General features: G+C 32.0%; 2 protein-coding genes across 2 annotated transcripts; both read left to right on the forward strand.

Annotated features, from left to right (window-relative positions):
• The first annotated feature begins 5,224 nt into the window (after positions 1-5,224).
• LOC101507319 (calmodulin-binding receptor kinase CaMRLK) lies at positions 5,225-9,171 on the forward strand. The gene is made up of 2 exons (XM_004485851.4): positions 5,225-6,913; positions 8,050-9,171. Exons 1-2 carry the CDS (start codon positions 5,515-5,517, stop codon positions 8,688-8,690), a joined length of 2,040 nt encoding a protein of 679 aa, XP_004485908.1. The 5' UTR covers positions 5,225-5,514; the 3' UTR covers positions 8,691-9,171.
• A 4,963-nt stretch (positions 9,172-14,134) lies between these two features.
• On the forward strand, positions 14,135-18,552 carry LOC101508159 (nucleobase-ascorbate transporter 2-like). The gene is made up of 13 exons (XM_004485854.4): positions 14,135-14,564; positions 14,856-14,953; positions 15,097-15,273; positions 15,520-15,620; positions 15,884-15,959; positions 16,036-16,095; positions 16,302-16,486; positions 16,603-16,699; positions 16,955-17,100; positions 17,178-17,269; positions 17,366-17,443; positions 17,530-17,690; positions 18,190-18,552. The coding sequence occupies exons 1-13, from the start codon at positions 14,474-14,476 to the stop codon at positions 18,400-18,402; spliced, it is 1,575 nt and encodes a 524-aa protein (XP_004485911.1). The 5' UTR covers positions 14,135-14,473; the 3' UTR covers positions 18,403-18,552.
• Positions 18,553-18,555: the final 3 nt, after the last annotated feature.

Below are 18,555 nucleotides of genomic sequence, written 5' to 3' on the forward strand. Positions count from 1 at the left end.
TTAAATTTTGGTTGCAGAGGCATATTGTTAGATAATATTATTATATATTAGTAGTAAGGGTATTTTAGACAATTCTAGACAATTCTATTTTCTTATATATATACTCAGTGTAACCCTATTAACTTCAGTTTTGGTTTATTATATGATATGAAACCCTAGAGTGGTTGTTTTCTCTTCTTCCTCTTTCTTCCTCTTTTCATTGTTAACATGGTATCTAGAGCCTATTTCGATCCTCATTGTCTACCGTAGAGAAGAGAGAGACTATTTTGATAGGAAAGACAACCACCAAAAGAGAAAAGAGAAGAGTAACCCTATTCCCGATTTTGTTAAATCAGTCTCAGAAAAACATCGATTGCGCATTCGTTAACCGTTGGATCGGGCTGATTTTTGGACAGCAGGTTCGCAACATATAGGTCTTCGTCTTCAACGGTCGGATCGACGAAACGACGTCTGGAGAGGGAGAAATCGTGCTCGCACAGCACCAGGTTATTCTTAATTTATTTTCTCTCAGTGATTGTGTTTGTCGTATTTTTCTGTCATTATTTGTTATGGCTGGTGTTAAGGATGATTCTCTTCAAGCTGTTAGTGTTCACCTCAATGGACAAAATTACTCTTATTGGAGTTATGTGATGAAAAATTTTTTGATTGGAAAAGATATGTGGGGTTTTGTTGATGGAACTTCTGTTAAGCCTACAGATAAAAAGGATGAAACTCAATATGCAAAAGATCTGAAAACATGGAATGTTAGTAATTCAAAAATTATTACTTGGATTAATAATTCTGTTGAGTTGTCTATAGGAGTACAACTAGCAAAATATGATACTGCTAAAGAGATTTGGGATCACTTGAAACGTTTGTATGTTCAGTCTAACTTTGCAAAACGTTATCAGTTAGAAAGTGATATTAGAGCCCTTAAGCAGAGCAGTATGACCATTCAGGAATTCTATTCGGCAATGACTAATCTGTGGGATCAATTGGCTCTTATGGAATCACCTGAGTTGAAAGCTGTCAAAGCATACATTGATCAAAGAGAGGAGCAACGTCTGGTTTGGTTTCTAATGGCTCTTCGTGATGATTTTGAGGGCCTTCGTGGGGGTATTTTGCATCGTTCCCCCCTTCCTAATGTTGAATCAGTAGTTAGTGAATTGTTGGCAGAAGAAATCAGACTTAAGACTCATTCTGGTATGTTAAATAAGGAAATTCTCTCAGCTCCTCCATCTGTTTTTGTTGCTCCTGTTCAAAAAAAAACATCTCAAGGGAGAGTTGGGCTTGGTAATGATGAATGTGCATTCTGCAAAGAAAAAGGTCATTGGAAAGCACGTTGTCCGAAATTGGGGAGAACACATAAGAAGAATTTTAGGGGGCCATCGTCCAATGTTGTTGCTTCTGCTCCTCCTACCATTGACTCTAGTTCTGGTTCTGTATACTCATCTGAGAGTGCTTCCCAAATATCTGATATTGCAGAACAACTTCAAAGACTTCTTGCCACTCAATCACATGCCATGTCTGCCACCTCTTCTAAAGGTTTGAACTCCTCTGGTATGTCAGGTATATCTCCTTCCATATGGATTCTTGATTCTGGAGCATCTCATCATATGACATACGATGATAAATCTTTTGTGTCTGTGAAACCTGCCTCGTCTGTGTCGGTTATAACTCCTATGCCACTAGCAGGCATTGGTTCTGTCTCCACACCTAACTTGTCTCTTTCTAATGTTTATTATATTCCTAATCTTACTTTGAGTCTTGCTTCTGTTTGTTTGGTTTTGGTTTCGTGGTGCTACTTCTTTGGTGGTTCCTATCTGTTGATTTTGATATGGTTGTTGCTCCTTGGTTTGTTTGGATTTGGTTTCGTGGTGCTACTTCTTTGGTTGTTCCTATCTGTTGATTTTGATATGGTTGTTGCTCCTTTTTTGATCGCTTCTTTTTCGGTTTGATTTTTTTGTTGGCTTGGTTCTTCTCTTTGATTGTTGCTTCTTCTTTGGTGACATCCCTCTTGTCCCCCCGGCTGTCCAACCACCTCCTGCGATTGTTGATCCTCCTCGTTACCCCTCTCGTCATCATCTTCAGCATAGAATCATTATTCTACTGTTTGTCTCTTCTTCTTTACAGATTGCTGATTTGTTCACAAAGATGCATTCCATTAAACGTTTTCGTTTTTTTTAGTTGACAAACTCTCGATGCTCTATGTTAATGCATCGTGAGTTTGAGGGGAGATGTTAGATAATATTATTATATATTAGTAGTAAGGGTATTTTAGACAATTCTAGACAATTCTATTTTCTTATATATATACTCAGTGTAACCCTATTAACTTCAGTTTTGGTTTATTATATGATATGAAACCCTAGAGTGGTTGTTTTCTCTTCTTCCTCTTTCTTCCTCTTTTCATTGTTAACACATATAACATTAACAACCTCAGCTGATACAGACATACACTAACATAAATTACATATTGTTTTGTAATTAATTCCCCACAAGTAAAAACCATATTGATATTGGTGTACCAGCTTTCAGGTATGTAAGTAGTTCCACTATTTATTTTATAATGACCTCAAATCTCAGTCTCTGAGTTCTCAATACTATACTATATCCTAAAATATGAGCTGTCATTCATTCTCTTGGAATATTTGTTCGGATTGTTGTGGATTAGGCGATACCAAACCACATAATTTGTTCTACATAATAACTGTTCCTAACATAATTTATTCACCAAAATTTAATCGACATATATAAAATGGCAAATGAGATAAGCCAAAACCACGTGGATGAGCAGGTGAGACAGCCACTAGTATCTGGAATTTGTGGAACAAGCTAGCTACTTGACAACTTCCATATCCACCACAATGTTATTTTGAACCATTTTATGGTATGCATATGTTCTTTTCTTTGTCTCGGTTTGACCATTCTACCATTTTCATCTTATTTGTCTTTTTGTCAAATGGGAATATATAATTTAAATTGTAATTGATTTTAATAATTTACTTTAATAATTAATATATTTTATTTAAATTAAATTATAGTAATTGATCTGAGGTGGATCTCGAACAATGAATAGAAATATCATTGTATACTTGCAAATACTCCAACACTCAAGTAAGTGAATAACGTCAATTTTGTTATTGGAGGAATAAAATCTCTTATTTAGTAGTATTAATAAGGTAGATCGGCAAGAAAATTTATAAAATTTACTACGATTATAGATTAATGTTTGAATTAGACCACATCATTCTTTTACGTTGAACTAATTTTATATTTATTTTTCTTTGTGCGTGTAGGGTAGAACCCGGATTTAATTTTAGGTAGGTGTTTTTTTGCCATTTTTTCACACTTACAGGCACATATTTAAATATATAGGTGAATTTTACAGGGAGGGACCAAAAACAAAATTGTTGACTGATGAGAAGTAAGTGGAAGACTAGCTATGCATTATTTGGTCAAGGTCTTTTATAATTTGCATGTGATTTGTTTTTGTCCTAGCAGTTGGATGATGATAAAGAGGAAATGTCCCAGTTAATGGAGCTTGACTCTTCCGCAAATTTGCCAATTCAATTTTGTACTATTGTTTACTATTATTATTCAGCAATATCAATCAATTGGTTTCTATTTGTTTTTGTCTAATAGCTCTCTAGCAATCAATTAATTAGAGATAGTTTAAACCAGCAAAATTTGGCTTAGTCAAAAAAAAAATTAAGCAAATTGACTCTATAATTGGTCTTTCATAATTGATCTTAGATCCATTTCATCAACAGTTACTTAAAATAAAATGTAACTTTTCATTTATGAGAATTGAATGCTGGAGGTTGGCCTTGAAAGAGGTTTGCATTTTGAAAGAAAATTGGTACATTTAATTAGAATATTAATATTAATATAATTCATAGCATAGATTGCTTGTTGAATGAATGAGCTACTATTAGCTAGGATGGTTTGTCAAGAAAATAGTAGAAAAATAAACAAATACATTGCCAATTTCTTCTGGCTCTGTCATTGGAATAATTTCTTTTCTAACCCAAAAAGAAATTTTAGCCCATCCTTTGAATTCTGCACTCTGCAAATTTTGCAATATTTAGTCAATTTGCAGCAAAATTCAAAGGGTATATATGGAAACAGCTAAAACAAAATAAAATACTAGTATTTTTTCTATTTGCAAACATCTAGGCATACATAAATAGCTACAATCGTATAAATCTTTCTCAAGATTTCATATATGTCAACCAGTGATGACAGCAACTTAAAATTTTGACTTGTACTTAAACTATCTCTTTTGCTGTATTGGTATTTTGTTTTGGCTACATTTAAAATATTCAAACACAAGACTTCAAGTTATTTTAGTTGAATCATTGTGTTTTGTAAGTAGAATTTAAGTAGACCTAATAGGTAATATACTGTTAATTACCTTGTAATATCATAATTTCGATAATATAGGTATTTTGCTTAGTTGTCTGTCTATTTATGATTACAAAATTAATCATTTTTTTATTATACAAAAAGTTTTTAACTAGTGCTCCAGTAAGTTGCTAAAACTGCATTTGGAGTAATTTGACCAATTAAAAGACACATACATCACATATCTTTTAAATTGGTGATTGTAGTTTTTGGATATTGGACTCATAAGATCTTAATATAGTAGTTGAAATATTAGCTAAAATTATCACGATATACATTGTAAATCATAAATAAAAAATAGTTGAAATATTTTAATTAATTGATTAATATGCAAAATGTGTAGTATATTTGATGTTAATGTATCAATAGTGTTTATTTTATATAGACCGTAAAGTGTAAACATCAAAGACTAAATTTAAATAAACATTTATTTATTTCCCTGGTTTTGATCATAAATGAAAATAAACGCATAAGCAAGTTCCCCCCACAACCAAAACCTTGTGATAGTGTTTGAAGCACTCTCCGAAAGAGTTGGTAGAATTAAGCAGTATAGGAGGTGTTGTCAACTGCGGTTTGGGATTGGAGAATTTATTGCTTTCCGATCTGAACAACTTTAGCTATACCATTACATCATATGCCCTTTTTAAACTCTCTGAATCCCAAATTAAAGAATTGGGACCCCATCTCTTTCATTCACCTTAAAATATACATTAATTCAGGACCATAGTATAGTATAGTATGTATATTTGAATCTCACTCCATTCCAATTTCCAAAAGCATTGTCTCATTCTCAGTAAATTTCAAAGTGGAGAAATTATTATCTATGTTATGAAAAATAAAAGCCTCATTGAGTGACATCACTATTCACTAGTACTAATTACATGAGGTAGATCAAGCAGTCAACGCCCATTGTACCAATTTCATTAAATACTCATTCAACCATATAGAGTAACCATACTCACGTGCCGTTAACTTCTCCGTTATAAAAAACACATGAGATAACGCCGTTCCGTCCTTCCCACTTCACTATTAACTAACAGCAAACAGTCCCACTATACCAAACCAACAACAACCTCTGTCTCTTTTCTTTCATTCCCTTCAGGTATAATACTACATGAGATTGAGACTATGCATCTAAGAAATAAAATGAAACCCTTTTTTAACTTCTTGATTCTCCTATCTCTAATTTCACTCGCAGAATCTTCATGCAACATTGAAAACCAGAACCTAGTATCAAAGGCTTTTCAATTTGTTTCTGGATTCAACACTTCGTTGTTCCAAACAAAAAGCTTCAACTGTTCAAATGGGGAGATTAAGATCATAGAACTTCCATCCAAAAACTTAAGCGGAAATATCTCATGGAGATATCTAAGGAACATGAGCAAGTTAGAAATTCTTGATCTTTCAGGGAATTTTCTACAAGGTCAAGTCCCAAACTGGTTTTGGGGAAGTTCAAGTTTATTGATAGTGAATCTCTCCAATAACAGATTCGGAGGAAGCATTTCATTGAAACCCATTTCAATTTCATCGCTACAAAATCTCAATCTTTCACACAACAGGTTCACAAATCAAGTTCAACTTTCATTTTTTCATAACCTTAAAATCATTGACCTTTCATACAACAATCTCAACACTTTACCTTCCGGATTTCAAAACCTCACCAACCTTAACCACCTTGATCTCTCAAACTGTAACATCAAAGGTAACATAAAACCCATTTCTTATCTTACTTCACTTTCTTACCTAAACCTTTCAAACAACACTTTGAACGGTAGTTTCCCTTCTGAATTCCCTCCTCTAAACAACATAAAATTCCTCAACATCTCACACAACAACTTCAAATCCTCCACTACTTTAGAAAAATTCAAAAAATTCGGAAAATCGTCGTTCATTCATGCAGGCAACAACTTCAATTTCAAAAACTACAACGCTTCAAAAACACAAAAGATTCATTCAAGTTCAAATTTGAAAAAGACAAAAGCAATTCACAGGGAGAAGAAAAAAAAGTCAAAACAAAAAAACATGATTGTTGTGGCAGCGTCCTCGGCGTCAGCGCTTGTTTTTGTCGTGTTGTGTGGTTGTGCAGTGTATATTTGTTACAGAAGAAAAAGGCAATTGAGGAAAAATAAGAAGTGGGCAATAGCGATATCGAAACCGATGATGCAATTAACGGTAAAGATGGAGAAATCTGGACCGTTCGAATTCGAAACAGAATCGGGAACATCGTGGGTGGCTGATCTGAAAGAACCGTCAACAGCAGCGGTAGTGATGTTTGAGAAGCCATTGATGAATATCACGTTCGTAGATTTAATGGCTGCCACGTCACACTTTGGGAAAGAATCTCAACTTGCGGAAGGTAGGTGTGGGCCCGTATATCGTGCTGTATTACCTGGTGATATACACGTGGCAATCAAGGTGCTTGAGAATGCCAGAGACGTTGATCATGATGACGCTGTTACAACTTTCGTTGACTTATCACAACTTAAGCATCCAAATCTGTTGCCTCTCTCCGGTTACTGTATTGCAGGTATAGTACTCTCCACTCTTTGCGCTTTTTTTTTGCTTTTTTTTCTTTCAAATGCTTCCAAAATTTTGTAGCAGTGTCCTTTTGGTTTGAACCTGCTCTCATTAAATGACTTTCACGGGGTCTTAAATTTCCTAACGTGGAACCATTTTTACTCACCTAAATCTACTCATAAGTTATCATTACGTTTGGAAGTACTACTTTCCAGTTCTTAGCTTTTTATTTTTTTATTTTTTCTAATTTCCAAATATCAATTAAATTACGCTCATTTTTTCTTAAATTTTTAGCAAAACATATAGCAGAGACTTGAAAGTGATGTACATTTTACTTGAGGACCACATCACAACTAAAATAATTATAAAAAAATAATTAGTTTTAATGATCAAACAATAATTATTATATTATAAGCTCAATTCTACATTAAATATTAAAATGAAAGAAGTATATACATGAACAATTACAGAGATTTACAAACTATAATTTCAATATAAAATGATTTTATTTATCGTCGAAAAAATATTTTAAAAAAATACAAATGATTTTATAATGGAGTACATACTATTACTAGTAAAACAAATACGTACACTTGGCACAAAAAAATAACAAATACACTCATATACTTGCACTACTAGTACTAGTGGTTGCTTTAGAGCATTTATGTACATAAATAATTTCTACTCATATGTATTATGTTTTGGTAAAAGTTATTTATCAGCGACGTTATGTTTCATCTTAATCTTATATAGATAATAAACAAAATTAACATGGCATGTTTATGAAAATTAATGATAATAACATTACTTTTTTATTCATTTTACTTGAATTTATGAGATTGGATAAGATTTAAAATTTTATATTCGTATAATCTAAGTCAACTTAAAAATTAGAAATTTTACAATAATGAAATTCTTTATTATTTCATCTACTAACTAAAAACAAATAGAAATGTTTAGTACTAAAATACTAGTACAACTACTACATGAATTTGCGAATAATAAAATGAAGCATTACATTGAGTTAAAAGAAATGGAGCACTACAATTGTAAATTTATTCATGTATGTCCGATATATATATATTGGCTGACTTAATATTGTGGTTTGTATTATTTATTTATTATTTTTTGAAATTGAAATTTCAGGGAAGGAAAAGCTAGTGTTATACGAGTTTATGTCAAACGGTGATTTAGGGAGGTGGCTACACGAGCTACCAACGGGTGAGACTAACGTGGAAGATTGGAGTAGCGACACGTGGGAGATTCAAAACGGCGTCGGTTCACGTGCCACGTCACCAGAAAAAATGGGTTGGCCGACACGACACCGTATTGCTGTGGGTGTGGCGCGTGGACTAGCTTTTCTCCACCACGCGGGATCCAAGCCCGTCGTTCACGGCCATCTTGTGACATCAAACGTCCTCCTCGCCGATGATTTCGAACCACGAATCGCCGATTTCGGATTTCGAAAATTTGGACAACAATGTCCTCCGAATTGCAGCACCGAAACAGACGTTTACTGCTTCGGTGCTGTTCTTATGGAGCTTTTAACGGGGAAGCCCGGTACGGCGGAGACGGTGGTTTGGGTTAGGAAGCTTGTGAGAGAGGGTCATGGAGTGAGAGCGCTTGATGAAAGGCTTAAACTCGGTGGTGGTGACTCAGAGAGTCAGATGGTTGAGAGTCTCCGAGTTGCGTATCTTTGTACGGCTGAGTCGCCAGGGAAGAGGCCCACTATGCAGCAAGTTTTGGGCCTTCTCAAAGATATTCATCTCAGAGTTGTACTCGATTGAGTTGACTCGTTCATTTTATTTTATTTTATTTTATACTACTCGGTTCTTTTTTAATAATTGGCAATTTAGTCAACAACAAAAATTGTTGTAATTAGTCTGTATTATCAAATACATCGACTTGTCTATTATAAAAAAGAATTGAGGAAGTATTTTTTTTTTTAGTGTTCAAGGTCCACAAGATTCTTAAAGGGTTTGAGGTTTAACCTAGATGGAGCCTTGGTTTTGGAATTGTACCATGTTTTATTTTTTGTTTTTCTTTTTTAATATTTATGATGACTATGATTGCAATGTGTATATACCAAAAAGTTTAGGAGAAAAAGGAAAAAGAAAAAGAAGTGGGGTATGAACCATATAGTAAGGGAAAAGCTTGGTAATTAATGAATGAAGGGGGAGTGTTGTGTAATTTTCGGGTGATCGAGCATGCAAAGAGTAGAGATTCTCACTTACTATTATTTCTCTCTTCTAAAAGGGGCTTCCATCATTTTATTTTTCCTTTTTTTATATTACTTTTGTTTTAAGTATTTTCTTTTTTATCCTTTTGATTTTGTCTTACTCTCTTTCACTTTGTTTTCTTTTACTTTATTCCCGGGTTTAATTTATTTTTATCTCTAGCAAATAATATTCTTCCCAAAAGAAACAAATTGAGAGAGTTGGATGAGAGATAAATAAACCTATCAGCACCTATGTCTTTATTTGCATGTCAATTTACGTGCTTGTTTTATCGAAACAACAAAAGGGCCACATATTTGCCGTGTTTGAGAATCATTCATGGGGTCATGACTCTTCGAGTGTATGTTTATCCCTTTTGGTAAGTTAAGTTGATCTTGGTTTGTCAATATTGTACGCTAAATATTATGGTCATGTGGGGCAGATTATGGTCAACAAGTAGCTTTCAAAAGTTGCGTAGTTGTTTTTGCATGATTAAGAGGTCAAATCTTTTAAATGATTTCAATCAATGAAATACTACTACTTCACTAATTAAGGGAATTATTATACGTATATGAATATGAACATGAGAAAATAATAGTATGTCTACCAACTAAGAAAGTTCCACGACTGAATGTGAAAACATTACTCCTACGTATATGTTAATTGCAATCATGTTTTGCATTTCAATTCTAGGCGATATTTTTAATTTAGCAATCATGATTAGCGTTGAACTATTATATCTAGTTGTATTTAGTGGTTTATTTAAAATTAATTTTACTTTAGCTAGTGACGATGCAATGACATATATTTGTATAATACCTTGCGTTATTGACTATATACAATAAATATACAAAGACTAATTAACACTTGTTGTAATACATTGTTACAATAGTCTCTTAAAGTCACTTGAGCAAATTTAGTAAAAGTCACTCAAGAAGGGACGGAGGAAGAGGAAGTAGTGATGGTGGTTCTAGAGGAAATTGAGGTCTAGGTTGTCAATCTCTTAGGAAAGACCTTGTGTATTTTTATAAGAGGAAGTAAACTGAGTCATTATCAAAATGAATGTTTCAATTAAGAAGAGAAGAAGCCCAACTATGCTACATTTAATGAGGAGAAATTAATGTTAATAATGGCTTCTTAAGATAGTTAAAAATTCAAGAGTGGAAAATGATTGGTGTAACACCTAAAATATCGTAAGAAACTATAAGCACTACATAAATGCATATTAGAGACCCAATCATTATCTTAAAGCCCTTTTTTTCAAACTCCCACTATTTATTTTACACTATAAATCAAATAAGTTGGGTATAATCAATTAATAGAAGAAATTCCGTAAAAATTGGAGTTTTTATCAGATGGGTCTTAATTAAATATGTAAATTCATTAATCGATTAACTGTTATACAGTTGGATCGGGTTAATTCATTTCAAAATCAAATCAATTGTGTTTGTACAATCCAACGAACTGAATTATGCACTTTTATCCCATATAATCGGTGAATATGTTATATAGCCTTTTGGAAAACAAAGGGGCCAAACTTTTGGAGACACAACCTAAGTCAATCATATATAATCACTGAATAAGCTAATATGATTGTATATCTAATATAGACAATCGTATCTTAATCTTGCTCTAAATTACTTATAACATTTTAGATTATATTGCACCTCTTATCCATGCACCTATTATCTATTATGAATTGAAATAGTTTTACGTATGTAAATAAAGAATCATACATATGTAAATAAAGGATAATTTAGATAATCTCAATCTAAATCTCGGTCAATCTCTTTCAATTTTTTTTATTTGGATTGAAATTTTATATGATATAAGTAATGTACGTAAAATTTAACACAAATATAAAATCATTTGATATATTATTGAGACTTATAAAGATTAACGATGTTCAATAAAAGTGAATAAAACGTTTACTTTTATGTATTTTAATAATATATCAAATGATTTTGTATTTGTGTAAAATTTTACATAAATAATCTATATCATATAAGCTTTCAATACAAATCGTGAAAAATTAAAGAAAAAAAAGTAAAATTATGAGAAATAAAGAGGATTTTAAGAGATGAAGAGAAATTTAGATTGAGAGAAACAAAAGACTTCAGCAAAATTGATTTTAAGATTTTAAACTTAGTTTTGTTAATTGCATTCTGAATTATGAAAAAAAAATAACAGTAAAAAATAAGGTAAAAAAATAATTATTGGGTCTTTGAATCACTGTCACAATAATTTTTGAATGTATAAAAAATTTGTTAATTATTTTCGTCAATTAATTTAGTCATTAAAAATATTTCTTTTATTAATAAATTTAATTTATAAATTACTAACAAAATAAACATTCGTGATATATTTATAATTTTAATATATTTCAAAATTATAGAAATAATACATTAGTTGTTTACTTCTTTGATACTAAAATAATTATTTACCCTAAAAAATAGCATTGTGTTACATGTACCTTGTTTCACCTTTTCAGGCTTTTTTCAAAGCACTTTGTATTTTTAGCCTTGTTTCTTCTGTCTTTCCCAAGGTTGAATGAGAAGGTAAAATTCGAGAAACCTTTTTTTCATCAAAATTCCTAACTAATTCACATTGACTGCTTTCCCAGCTGGTTAATATGTCGACATATTTTCTCAAATAATAACGCATTTCCCTAGCGATGAGAAAATATTTCCGTAAAAAAAATCTTCACATAACTACTTACTCCGGTGTCAAACATGAACGATAATGAGTAATATATATATATATTTGATTCAAAATTTCTGTTAAATACATCAACTCTTTTTTAGTTTGTTTTTGTTTATATCGTATACCATATGATTAATATTATAAATTCTCTACTACCAGCTTGATTATAAGTACTGGTTTCCACAATTGCCAAAACAATGGTGCAGTAATAAAAAGTCAATTTTTTTAATCACAAATAAGATTATGAATAGCAGTGCTTCTAAATCCTTTACATGACACTCTCATATATGATACATTAATTAAAGTGGAATGGTTCAGTTTTGAAGCTCTTTTGCCTTTTGCTTTATTTACATAATGTTGCCAAGTATATGCTACAAATCAATTCGAGTGATTATTGTGAGTATGTTATATTTATTTTCTGAAAGATTTTCATGGGCAGAGTTGCTTTTAACCTTTCCAATTGAGAATTAAATCAGTCATCGGTTTTTTTTTTACCAAAGTTTGTTCCATAGATAAGAGTAAGATTTAGTTCGACTCCGTCCTAATCAGTTGTGTGGGGTTATAACTCTTTACGTTTGAGATATGTTTCTTTTTTGGTTTAGGATTTAGGAAACATAAAGCCCAAATCATGGATCAATCTACTATGCACAAACAGTTAGGGGGGAGGTGCACATCAGCAACAACAAACTTGTACTCGTTCATCAAAGACAAATGTTATTTGGAAAATAATTTGTTTTACGAAATTGGCATAATAGTATATTTACGATTCGGTTGTTTGCAATCAGATTTGGATAAATAAACACTTATAAAAAAAATTTATATTTGTCTTTTTTTAATAATATATATTTTTTATTTATAAAATAGATTGTATAATTACCATCAGAAACTCACAGAAAATATTAATATTATATTTCGATATTTGTCAGATGAACTAAAATGTAAATACAAATATATTTATATTTATTAGTGTCATCCATTTATAAACATCATATTATAATTTGTCAAAAAAAAAACATCATATACTATAGACAGCTTTCAAATATTTTTAAAAAATTGAGCGTGTAAGGTCTCTAGAATCTAGTATGCGGAGAACTCGAATAGATTAATAAATTAATGTAATTTTTTGTTAGATTAATTCAAAAGCATATTTGCATGTATTTGAAAATATTAAGAGTAAAAGGAAAAATATCCAAATTAATCGGCAGCTTATAATAAATTTGGGCAAGCCCATTCCAATGTTGGACTTTACAGACCGGCTGGAATGAGCGAGGCTGAGTTCAATCCACACCTCTACTCATTACTACTGTATTAAACAGTTAACCCAATTAGATGGAAAAAAAAATACTAATAATGTTATTTGCACTTTAATTTGTGGACATCACACGATTTTTATTTTCAAAGCTAGAGTAATTTTTATAGAATTGAACTCAGTCCAATTTCAATAAAAAATAGTTGTAGCAGTTGCCCCGTTAAAACCCCTAGTTACTATAATTCAGCATGAATTTATGGTACATATAACTAGGAAAAAACATTGTACATAGATCGAGGATTACTTTACTAAAATGAAAAGGCATTATCATAGAAGATATACCATAGAAATTTATCATCCATCCCTCTATTTTCACTTTCCACCGCACAAGTAGATGAAAAAAATTATTTTATTCTTCTTTTATCTTCACATTCCTCTATTTTGATTTTTGTTTTTTAAATTTCACATTCAACAATTGTGATTATTTTATAAAATGTAATATTGAAAAAAATTAAAAATCAAACAGAGTAAATATCCTAAAAATAATTATTTAAAAAAAGTGATTACTTTAAAAATTAAAGTCCTATTTGTCATAATTTAAAAAATTGTTATTTAACAATTTAGAGGGAGAAAATTATTATAAATTCATATCAAATTTTACATATATGATAACTTATACGACAATCTATCTAACAAGTGATTTTGAAAAAATATTTACCATGTAGAATGCTATTGAATGAATGTTGAAGTCTACCGTCTAACTATTTTCTACTACAGAGTATATAAGATGGACTTAAACGGTGGCAGTTAAATGCAATGTGCCCGCGGTTGTAATTTTAGCAGCAAACCTTAAAATAAAGGACTAAGTCAGGAAAAAAAAAATAAAAGATTAAAACGTTACTTGAAATTAAGTAAACGTTACTTGAAATTAAGTTAAGGGACGACATATGTAATTTAACCTAGAAATTATTTAGTAATAATTAATTCAAACATGTAATATATGAAGCATCCAATATCAAATAAACGGAGGAAATTAAAAAGTGTGTGAAATGTGGGCATGTTGTAGAGCAGGGATCCCTGGATTGCTCTGTTCTCACACATCCACACCATTTCTTACTTGTAGTGCCTTATATTTTATCAAATATATAAATAAAATCTTCAACTGTGTTTTCTTTCTCTAAATTTGCATTCACTTTTTAGTATTTTTATAATCTGTCATTGTTTCTCTCTCTCTCTTGCTTCCATCATTGTATTGACCTTTCCATTCTCTTTTTGACTCCAAACTTACTTTGCCCTTCCCTCCAAACCTTCTTTCTTTTCATCCACCTTTTTCTCTCAACCCTTTTTTTTTGGTTCATCTTTCATAGACATTATATTTTAGTAACAAAGTGTGGCAGAAATCATGGAAGCTCCAAAGACAGAGGAAATAAGCCACCCACCAATGGACCAACTTCATGGCTTAGAGTACTGTATTGATTCAAACCCATCTTGGGGTTAGTTTTAATCCTTCCCTCTCATCTACATTTTCAGATTATAAATAAAAACTGAAGTTTTTGTGCTAGATAGTTAGTTCATGATATATAAATATAATGGTACTTATGCAGTGTCTATGCATTAAGCTCAAATTACTCTTGCTGCTAGTTAAGATGTGTTCATGTGTTTTGTCCTAAGTGTTTTAGACTTTTGAAATATTTGGTTCATGACATTCAGTTTTATTGATATAACTTTTTTTATATTTTGGTTTCACTAAGAGTGTTGTTGTTTATGTTTTAAACTATTAACAGTGGAATCAGTAGTTTTGGGTTTCCAGCATTACATTTTGGCTTTAGGAACTGCAGTGATGATTCCTTCATTTCTTGTGCCTTTGATGGGTGGAACTGATGTAAGTCATTCCAATTTTCTAAACTTCTAGTCCTTTTGTTTCAATAGTTAAATTCCTATGTTGTTATTATTTTGCATTGTCCTAGATAGAGAATTTGATATGTATTGGTAATAATAATATATTGATTGAATGAATGATTTCAGGGTGATAAAGTGAGGGTGGTACAGATTCTGCTTTTTGTAGAAGGAATTAATACACTCTTGCAAACACTCTTTGGAACTCGGTTACCAACAGTGATGGGAGGGTCTTATGCATTCATGGTCCCCATTATATCCATTATTCATGACTCCTCATTGGCCTCTATACAGGACCCTCATTTGGTTAGTACATTTCTCTAATCTATGGTTAGTACATTTCAATTTTAAGAATATGATTGTAGTATTATAGTATTGTGAACAATTAAGTTACTCAATAAGTCCAAAATCAAAATTATTGAACATTTGCATACACTTTACTCGTCATTTATTCAATGAATAATAGCTGTGACCTAGTTTATAGAATATGTGAGTTCAGACACTTAATTTTATTTTCAGATATTGAACTAATGCTCTTCCATTTATATCCAGAGATTTGTTAACACTATGAGAGCAGTTCAAGGTGCAATGATAGTGGCATCAAGCATACAAATTATTTTGGGATTTAGTCAATTATGGGCCATTTGTTCGAGGTAAGCTATTCAATGTGAGAAAATGCAAAGATTCTATGAAGCACTGATATAGATATGGAAACTGGACACAATATTGACACATGGATACAATAATAATTTATGGGAGTGATTGAGCAATAACCAAATGTATCGGTGTCGTGTCAGTGTCAGACACTAACACGTGTTGGACACCAGACATGTCTTCTATCTGAAGTGTTGTTGCTATATCAATATATATATATCAACATCAAATAATTTGTCTTCTTCCTATTATTGTTGTTCAGGTTTTTCAGCCCACTTGGAATGGTTCCAGTAATTGCACTAGCTGGTTTTGGGTTATTTGATCGAGGGTTTCCTGTGGTATAACAATAGTTCACATGTCAATAATACAATTTCTTAAATTCACCTCTTGCTCAATTTAAGCATTTTTTTTCAGGTTGGACATTGTGTTGAAATTGGAATTCCCATGTTAATTCTATTTGTAGCCTTCTCTCAGGTACTTACCAACTTCACTTTTATGATGTCAAATAAGCTAATCAAATCAGCCTGTGACTCCCCAAAATGAAGTGAATATTTTTAAAATATTTAAACTAAACTTTTGTTTTGATGCTTCACTATTAATCAGAAGTGTTCTTAAGTTAAATTTCTTCGTATTTAAAATATTATTATAATTGTGTTACATATTTGTTGTGTTGTATGCAGTACTTAAAAAACTTCAATGCAAGACAACTACCAATATTAGAGAGATTTGCTCTGCTTATATCAACCACAGTGATATGGTCCTATGCACATCTCTTAACAGCCAGTGGAACATACAAACACAGGCCAGAATTAACCCAACATAATTGCAGAACAGACAGGGCCAACCTCATTTCTTCTGCTCCATGGTTAATACCAAAAGCATTTCTATAATAGTTTAATGTTTTTCTTCATATTTTGAACTTTAGAAAAATTCTTCTGCTCAGTTATTGTTGTAAATGTCTCTTGAATATGTTGTCTGCAGGATAATGATTCCATACCCTTTTGAGTGGGGTGTTCCTACATTTGATGTTGGTCATGCTTTTACCATGATGGCTGCTGTTTTGGTCTCCTTAATTGAGGTACTATACATACACAAGATGACCATACGGCTCAAGAGTAAACTTCTAATAGTATTTAAACAATGCATTGTACAATCACGTAACCCTAAACATTGAATAATCGAAAAATTACAGCAGTCTCTATTGTCGGAGACATATGCACAATTAGCCGAACCACATAATCAATAGTTTGCATTCTTGTCTGCGTTTTTACATCTGTTTTCTTTAGAGCCGAATTTGCTATTCTAACATTTTCCAAAAAAAAAAATCTGACAGTCAACTGGGGCATACAAAGCTGCATCAAGACTAGCAAGTGCAACACCACCTCCTCCTCATGTTCTGAGCCGTGGTGTTGGCTGGCAGGGAATTGGAATCTTGTTGAATGGACTATTTGGAACACTGACTGGTTCAACAGTTTCTGTGTAAGTTCTATTTTCAATATTGTTCATAGTTTTCACTTTAAGTGGGATGCAAATTGATTCTTATAGGACCATGACAGAGAGAATGTTGGACTACTAGGAAGCACTCGTGTTGGAAGTCGAAGAGTCGTTCAAATTTCAGCTGGCTTTATGATATGCTTCTCAATGTTAGGTGAGTGGTAAATTATGCTGTATATCAAAGATCTTTATTTCATAATTTTCACATACAAGGAACCATAATTCATGAATAATCCATGTTTTTCTTCAGGAAAATTTGGGGCATTTTTTGCATCAATACCCTTCCCGATTTTTGCTGCTATGTACTGTGTCCTGTTTGGCCTTGTGGGTGAGTTTCAATCAAAATTTCACATTTGACTTTGAGAATTTCCTTGGTTCCTCTCTTTTTATGACATAATTATTTTTGGTTTTCAGCTTCTGTTGGGCTATCATTTTTGCAGTTTACTAACATGAACTCAATGAGGAACCTCTTTATTACTGGTGTTGCCCTTTTCTTGGGTTTTTCTATTCCTGAGTATTTCAGAGAATACACTGCCAAGGCTCTTCATGGTCCTACTCATACAAGTGCTAGATGGGTGAGTTAGTTGTTTTATTATGTTTCAATTATTTGGGAAGTCAACTCAAATGCACAATGCATGCACATGTCTTAGGAAAAATATCAGAAGGGTAAGGCTATTAAAGTCCTAGCTTTAAGTTTACCAACAAAAATTTATTTGTCATTAGTTTTTACAAACAAAAAGACCACACTGACTATTGTGAATTATTGGGTCTACACTGAATTTCAGATTCATAAATTATAGGGCTTGAATATTATAGGTATTGCATGATATTTTATTAAAACCAATAGCTACTACTCACTATCTCAAAATGCATGTACTGATTTGTACATCTCATTATTGTGATTTCCTCATCTAGTCATTTGTGTCATATTCATCCTCAGAAAAATGACAGAACAATTATGCATCATCTGTTTCTATTTGTGATCGTTTCCATTTGATGCAATCTGCATGCAAAGCATTTAATTCTCTTTAAGAAGATATTAATTTTCTTTCTTTTTGATATTTCTCTTTTCAGTTCAATGACTTTCTCAATACTATCTTCTTCTCATCCTCAACTGTTGCATTTATTGTTGCTGTGTTCTTGGACAACACTCTTGATTACAAGGATAGCTCCAAAGATAGGGGAATGCCATGGTGGGTCAAGTTTAGAACTTTTAATGGAGATACCAGGAATGAAGAGTTCTACACCCTCCCTTTCAACCTCAACCGGTTTTTTCCTCCATCTTAACAAAGAAAGTTATGGTTCATACAGAAAGATGTTAAGAGGAAAAATCTCGTTTCCAGATAAGGATTATATTTTCTTGGTAAGAGAGTGAGGAAGAGTGATAACTGTGTAACATATTGGTGAAATGTTAATGAAGAAAATTATCATAGTTTAACA

This window comes from Cicer arietinum, chromosome 1 (genome assembly GCF_000331145.2).
Source record: "Cicer arietinum cultivar CDC Frontier isolate Library 1 chromosome 1, Cicar.CDCFrontier_v2.0, whole genome shotgun sequence".
Classification (NCBI taxonomy): domain Eukaryota; kingdom Viridiplantae; phylum Streptophyta; class Magnoliopsida; order Fabales; family Fabaceae; genus Cicer; species Cicer arietinum.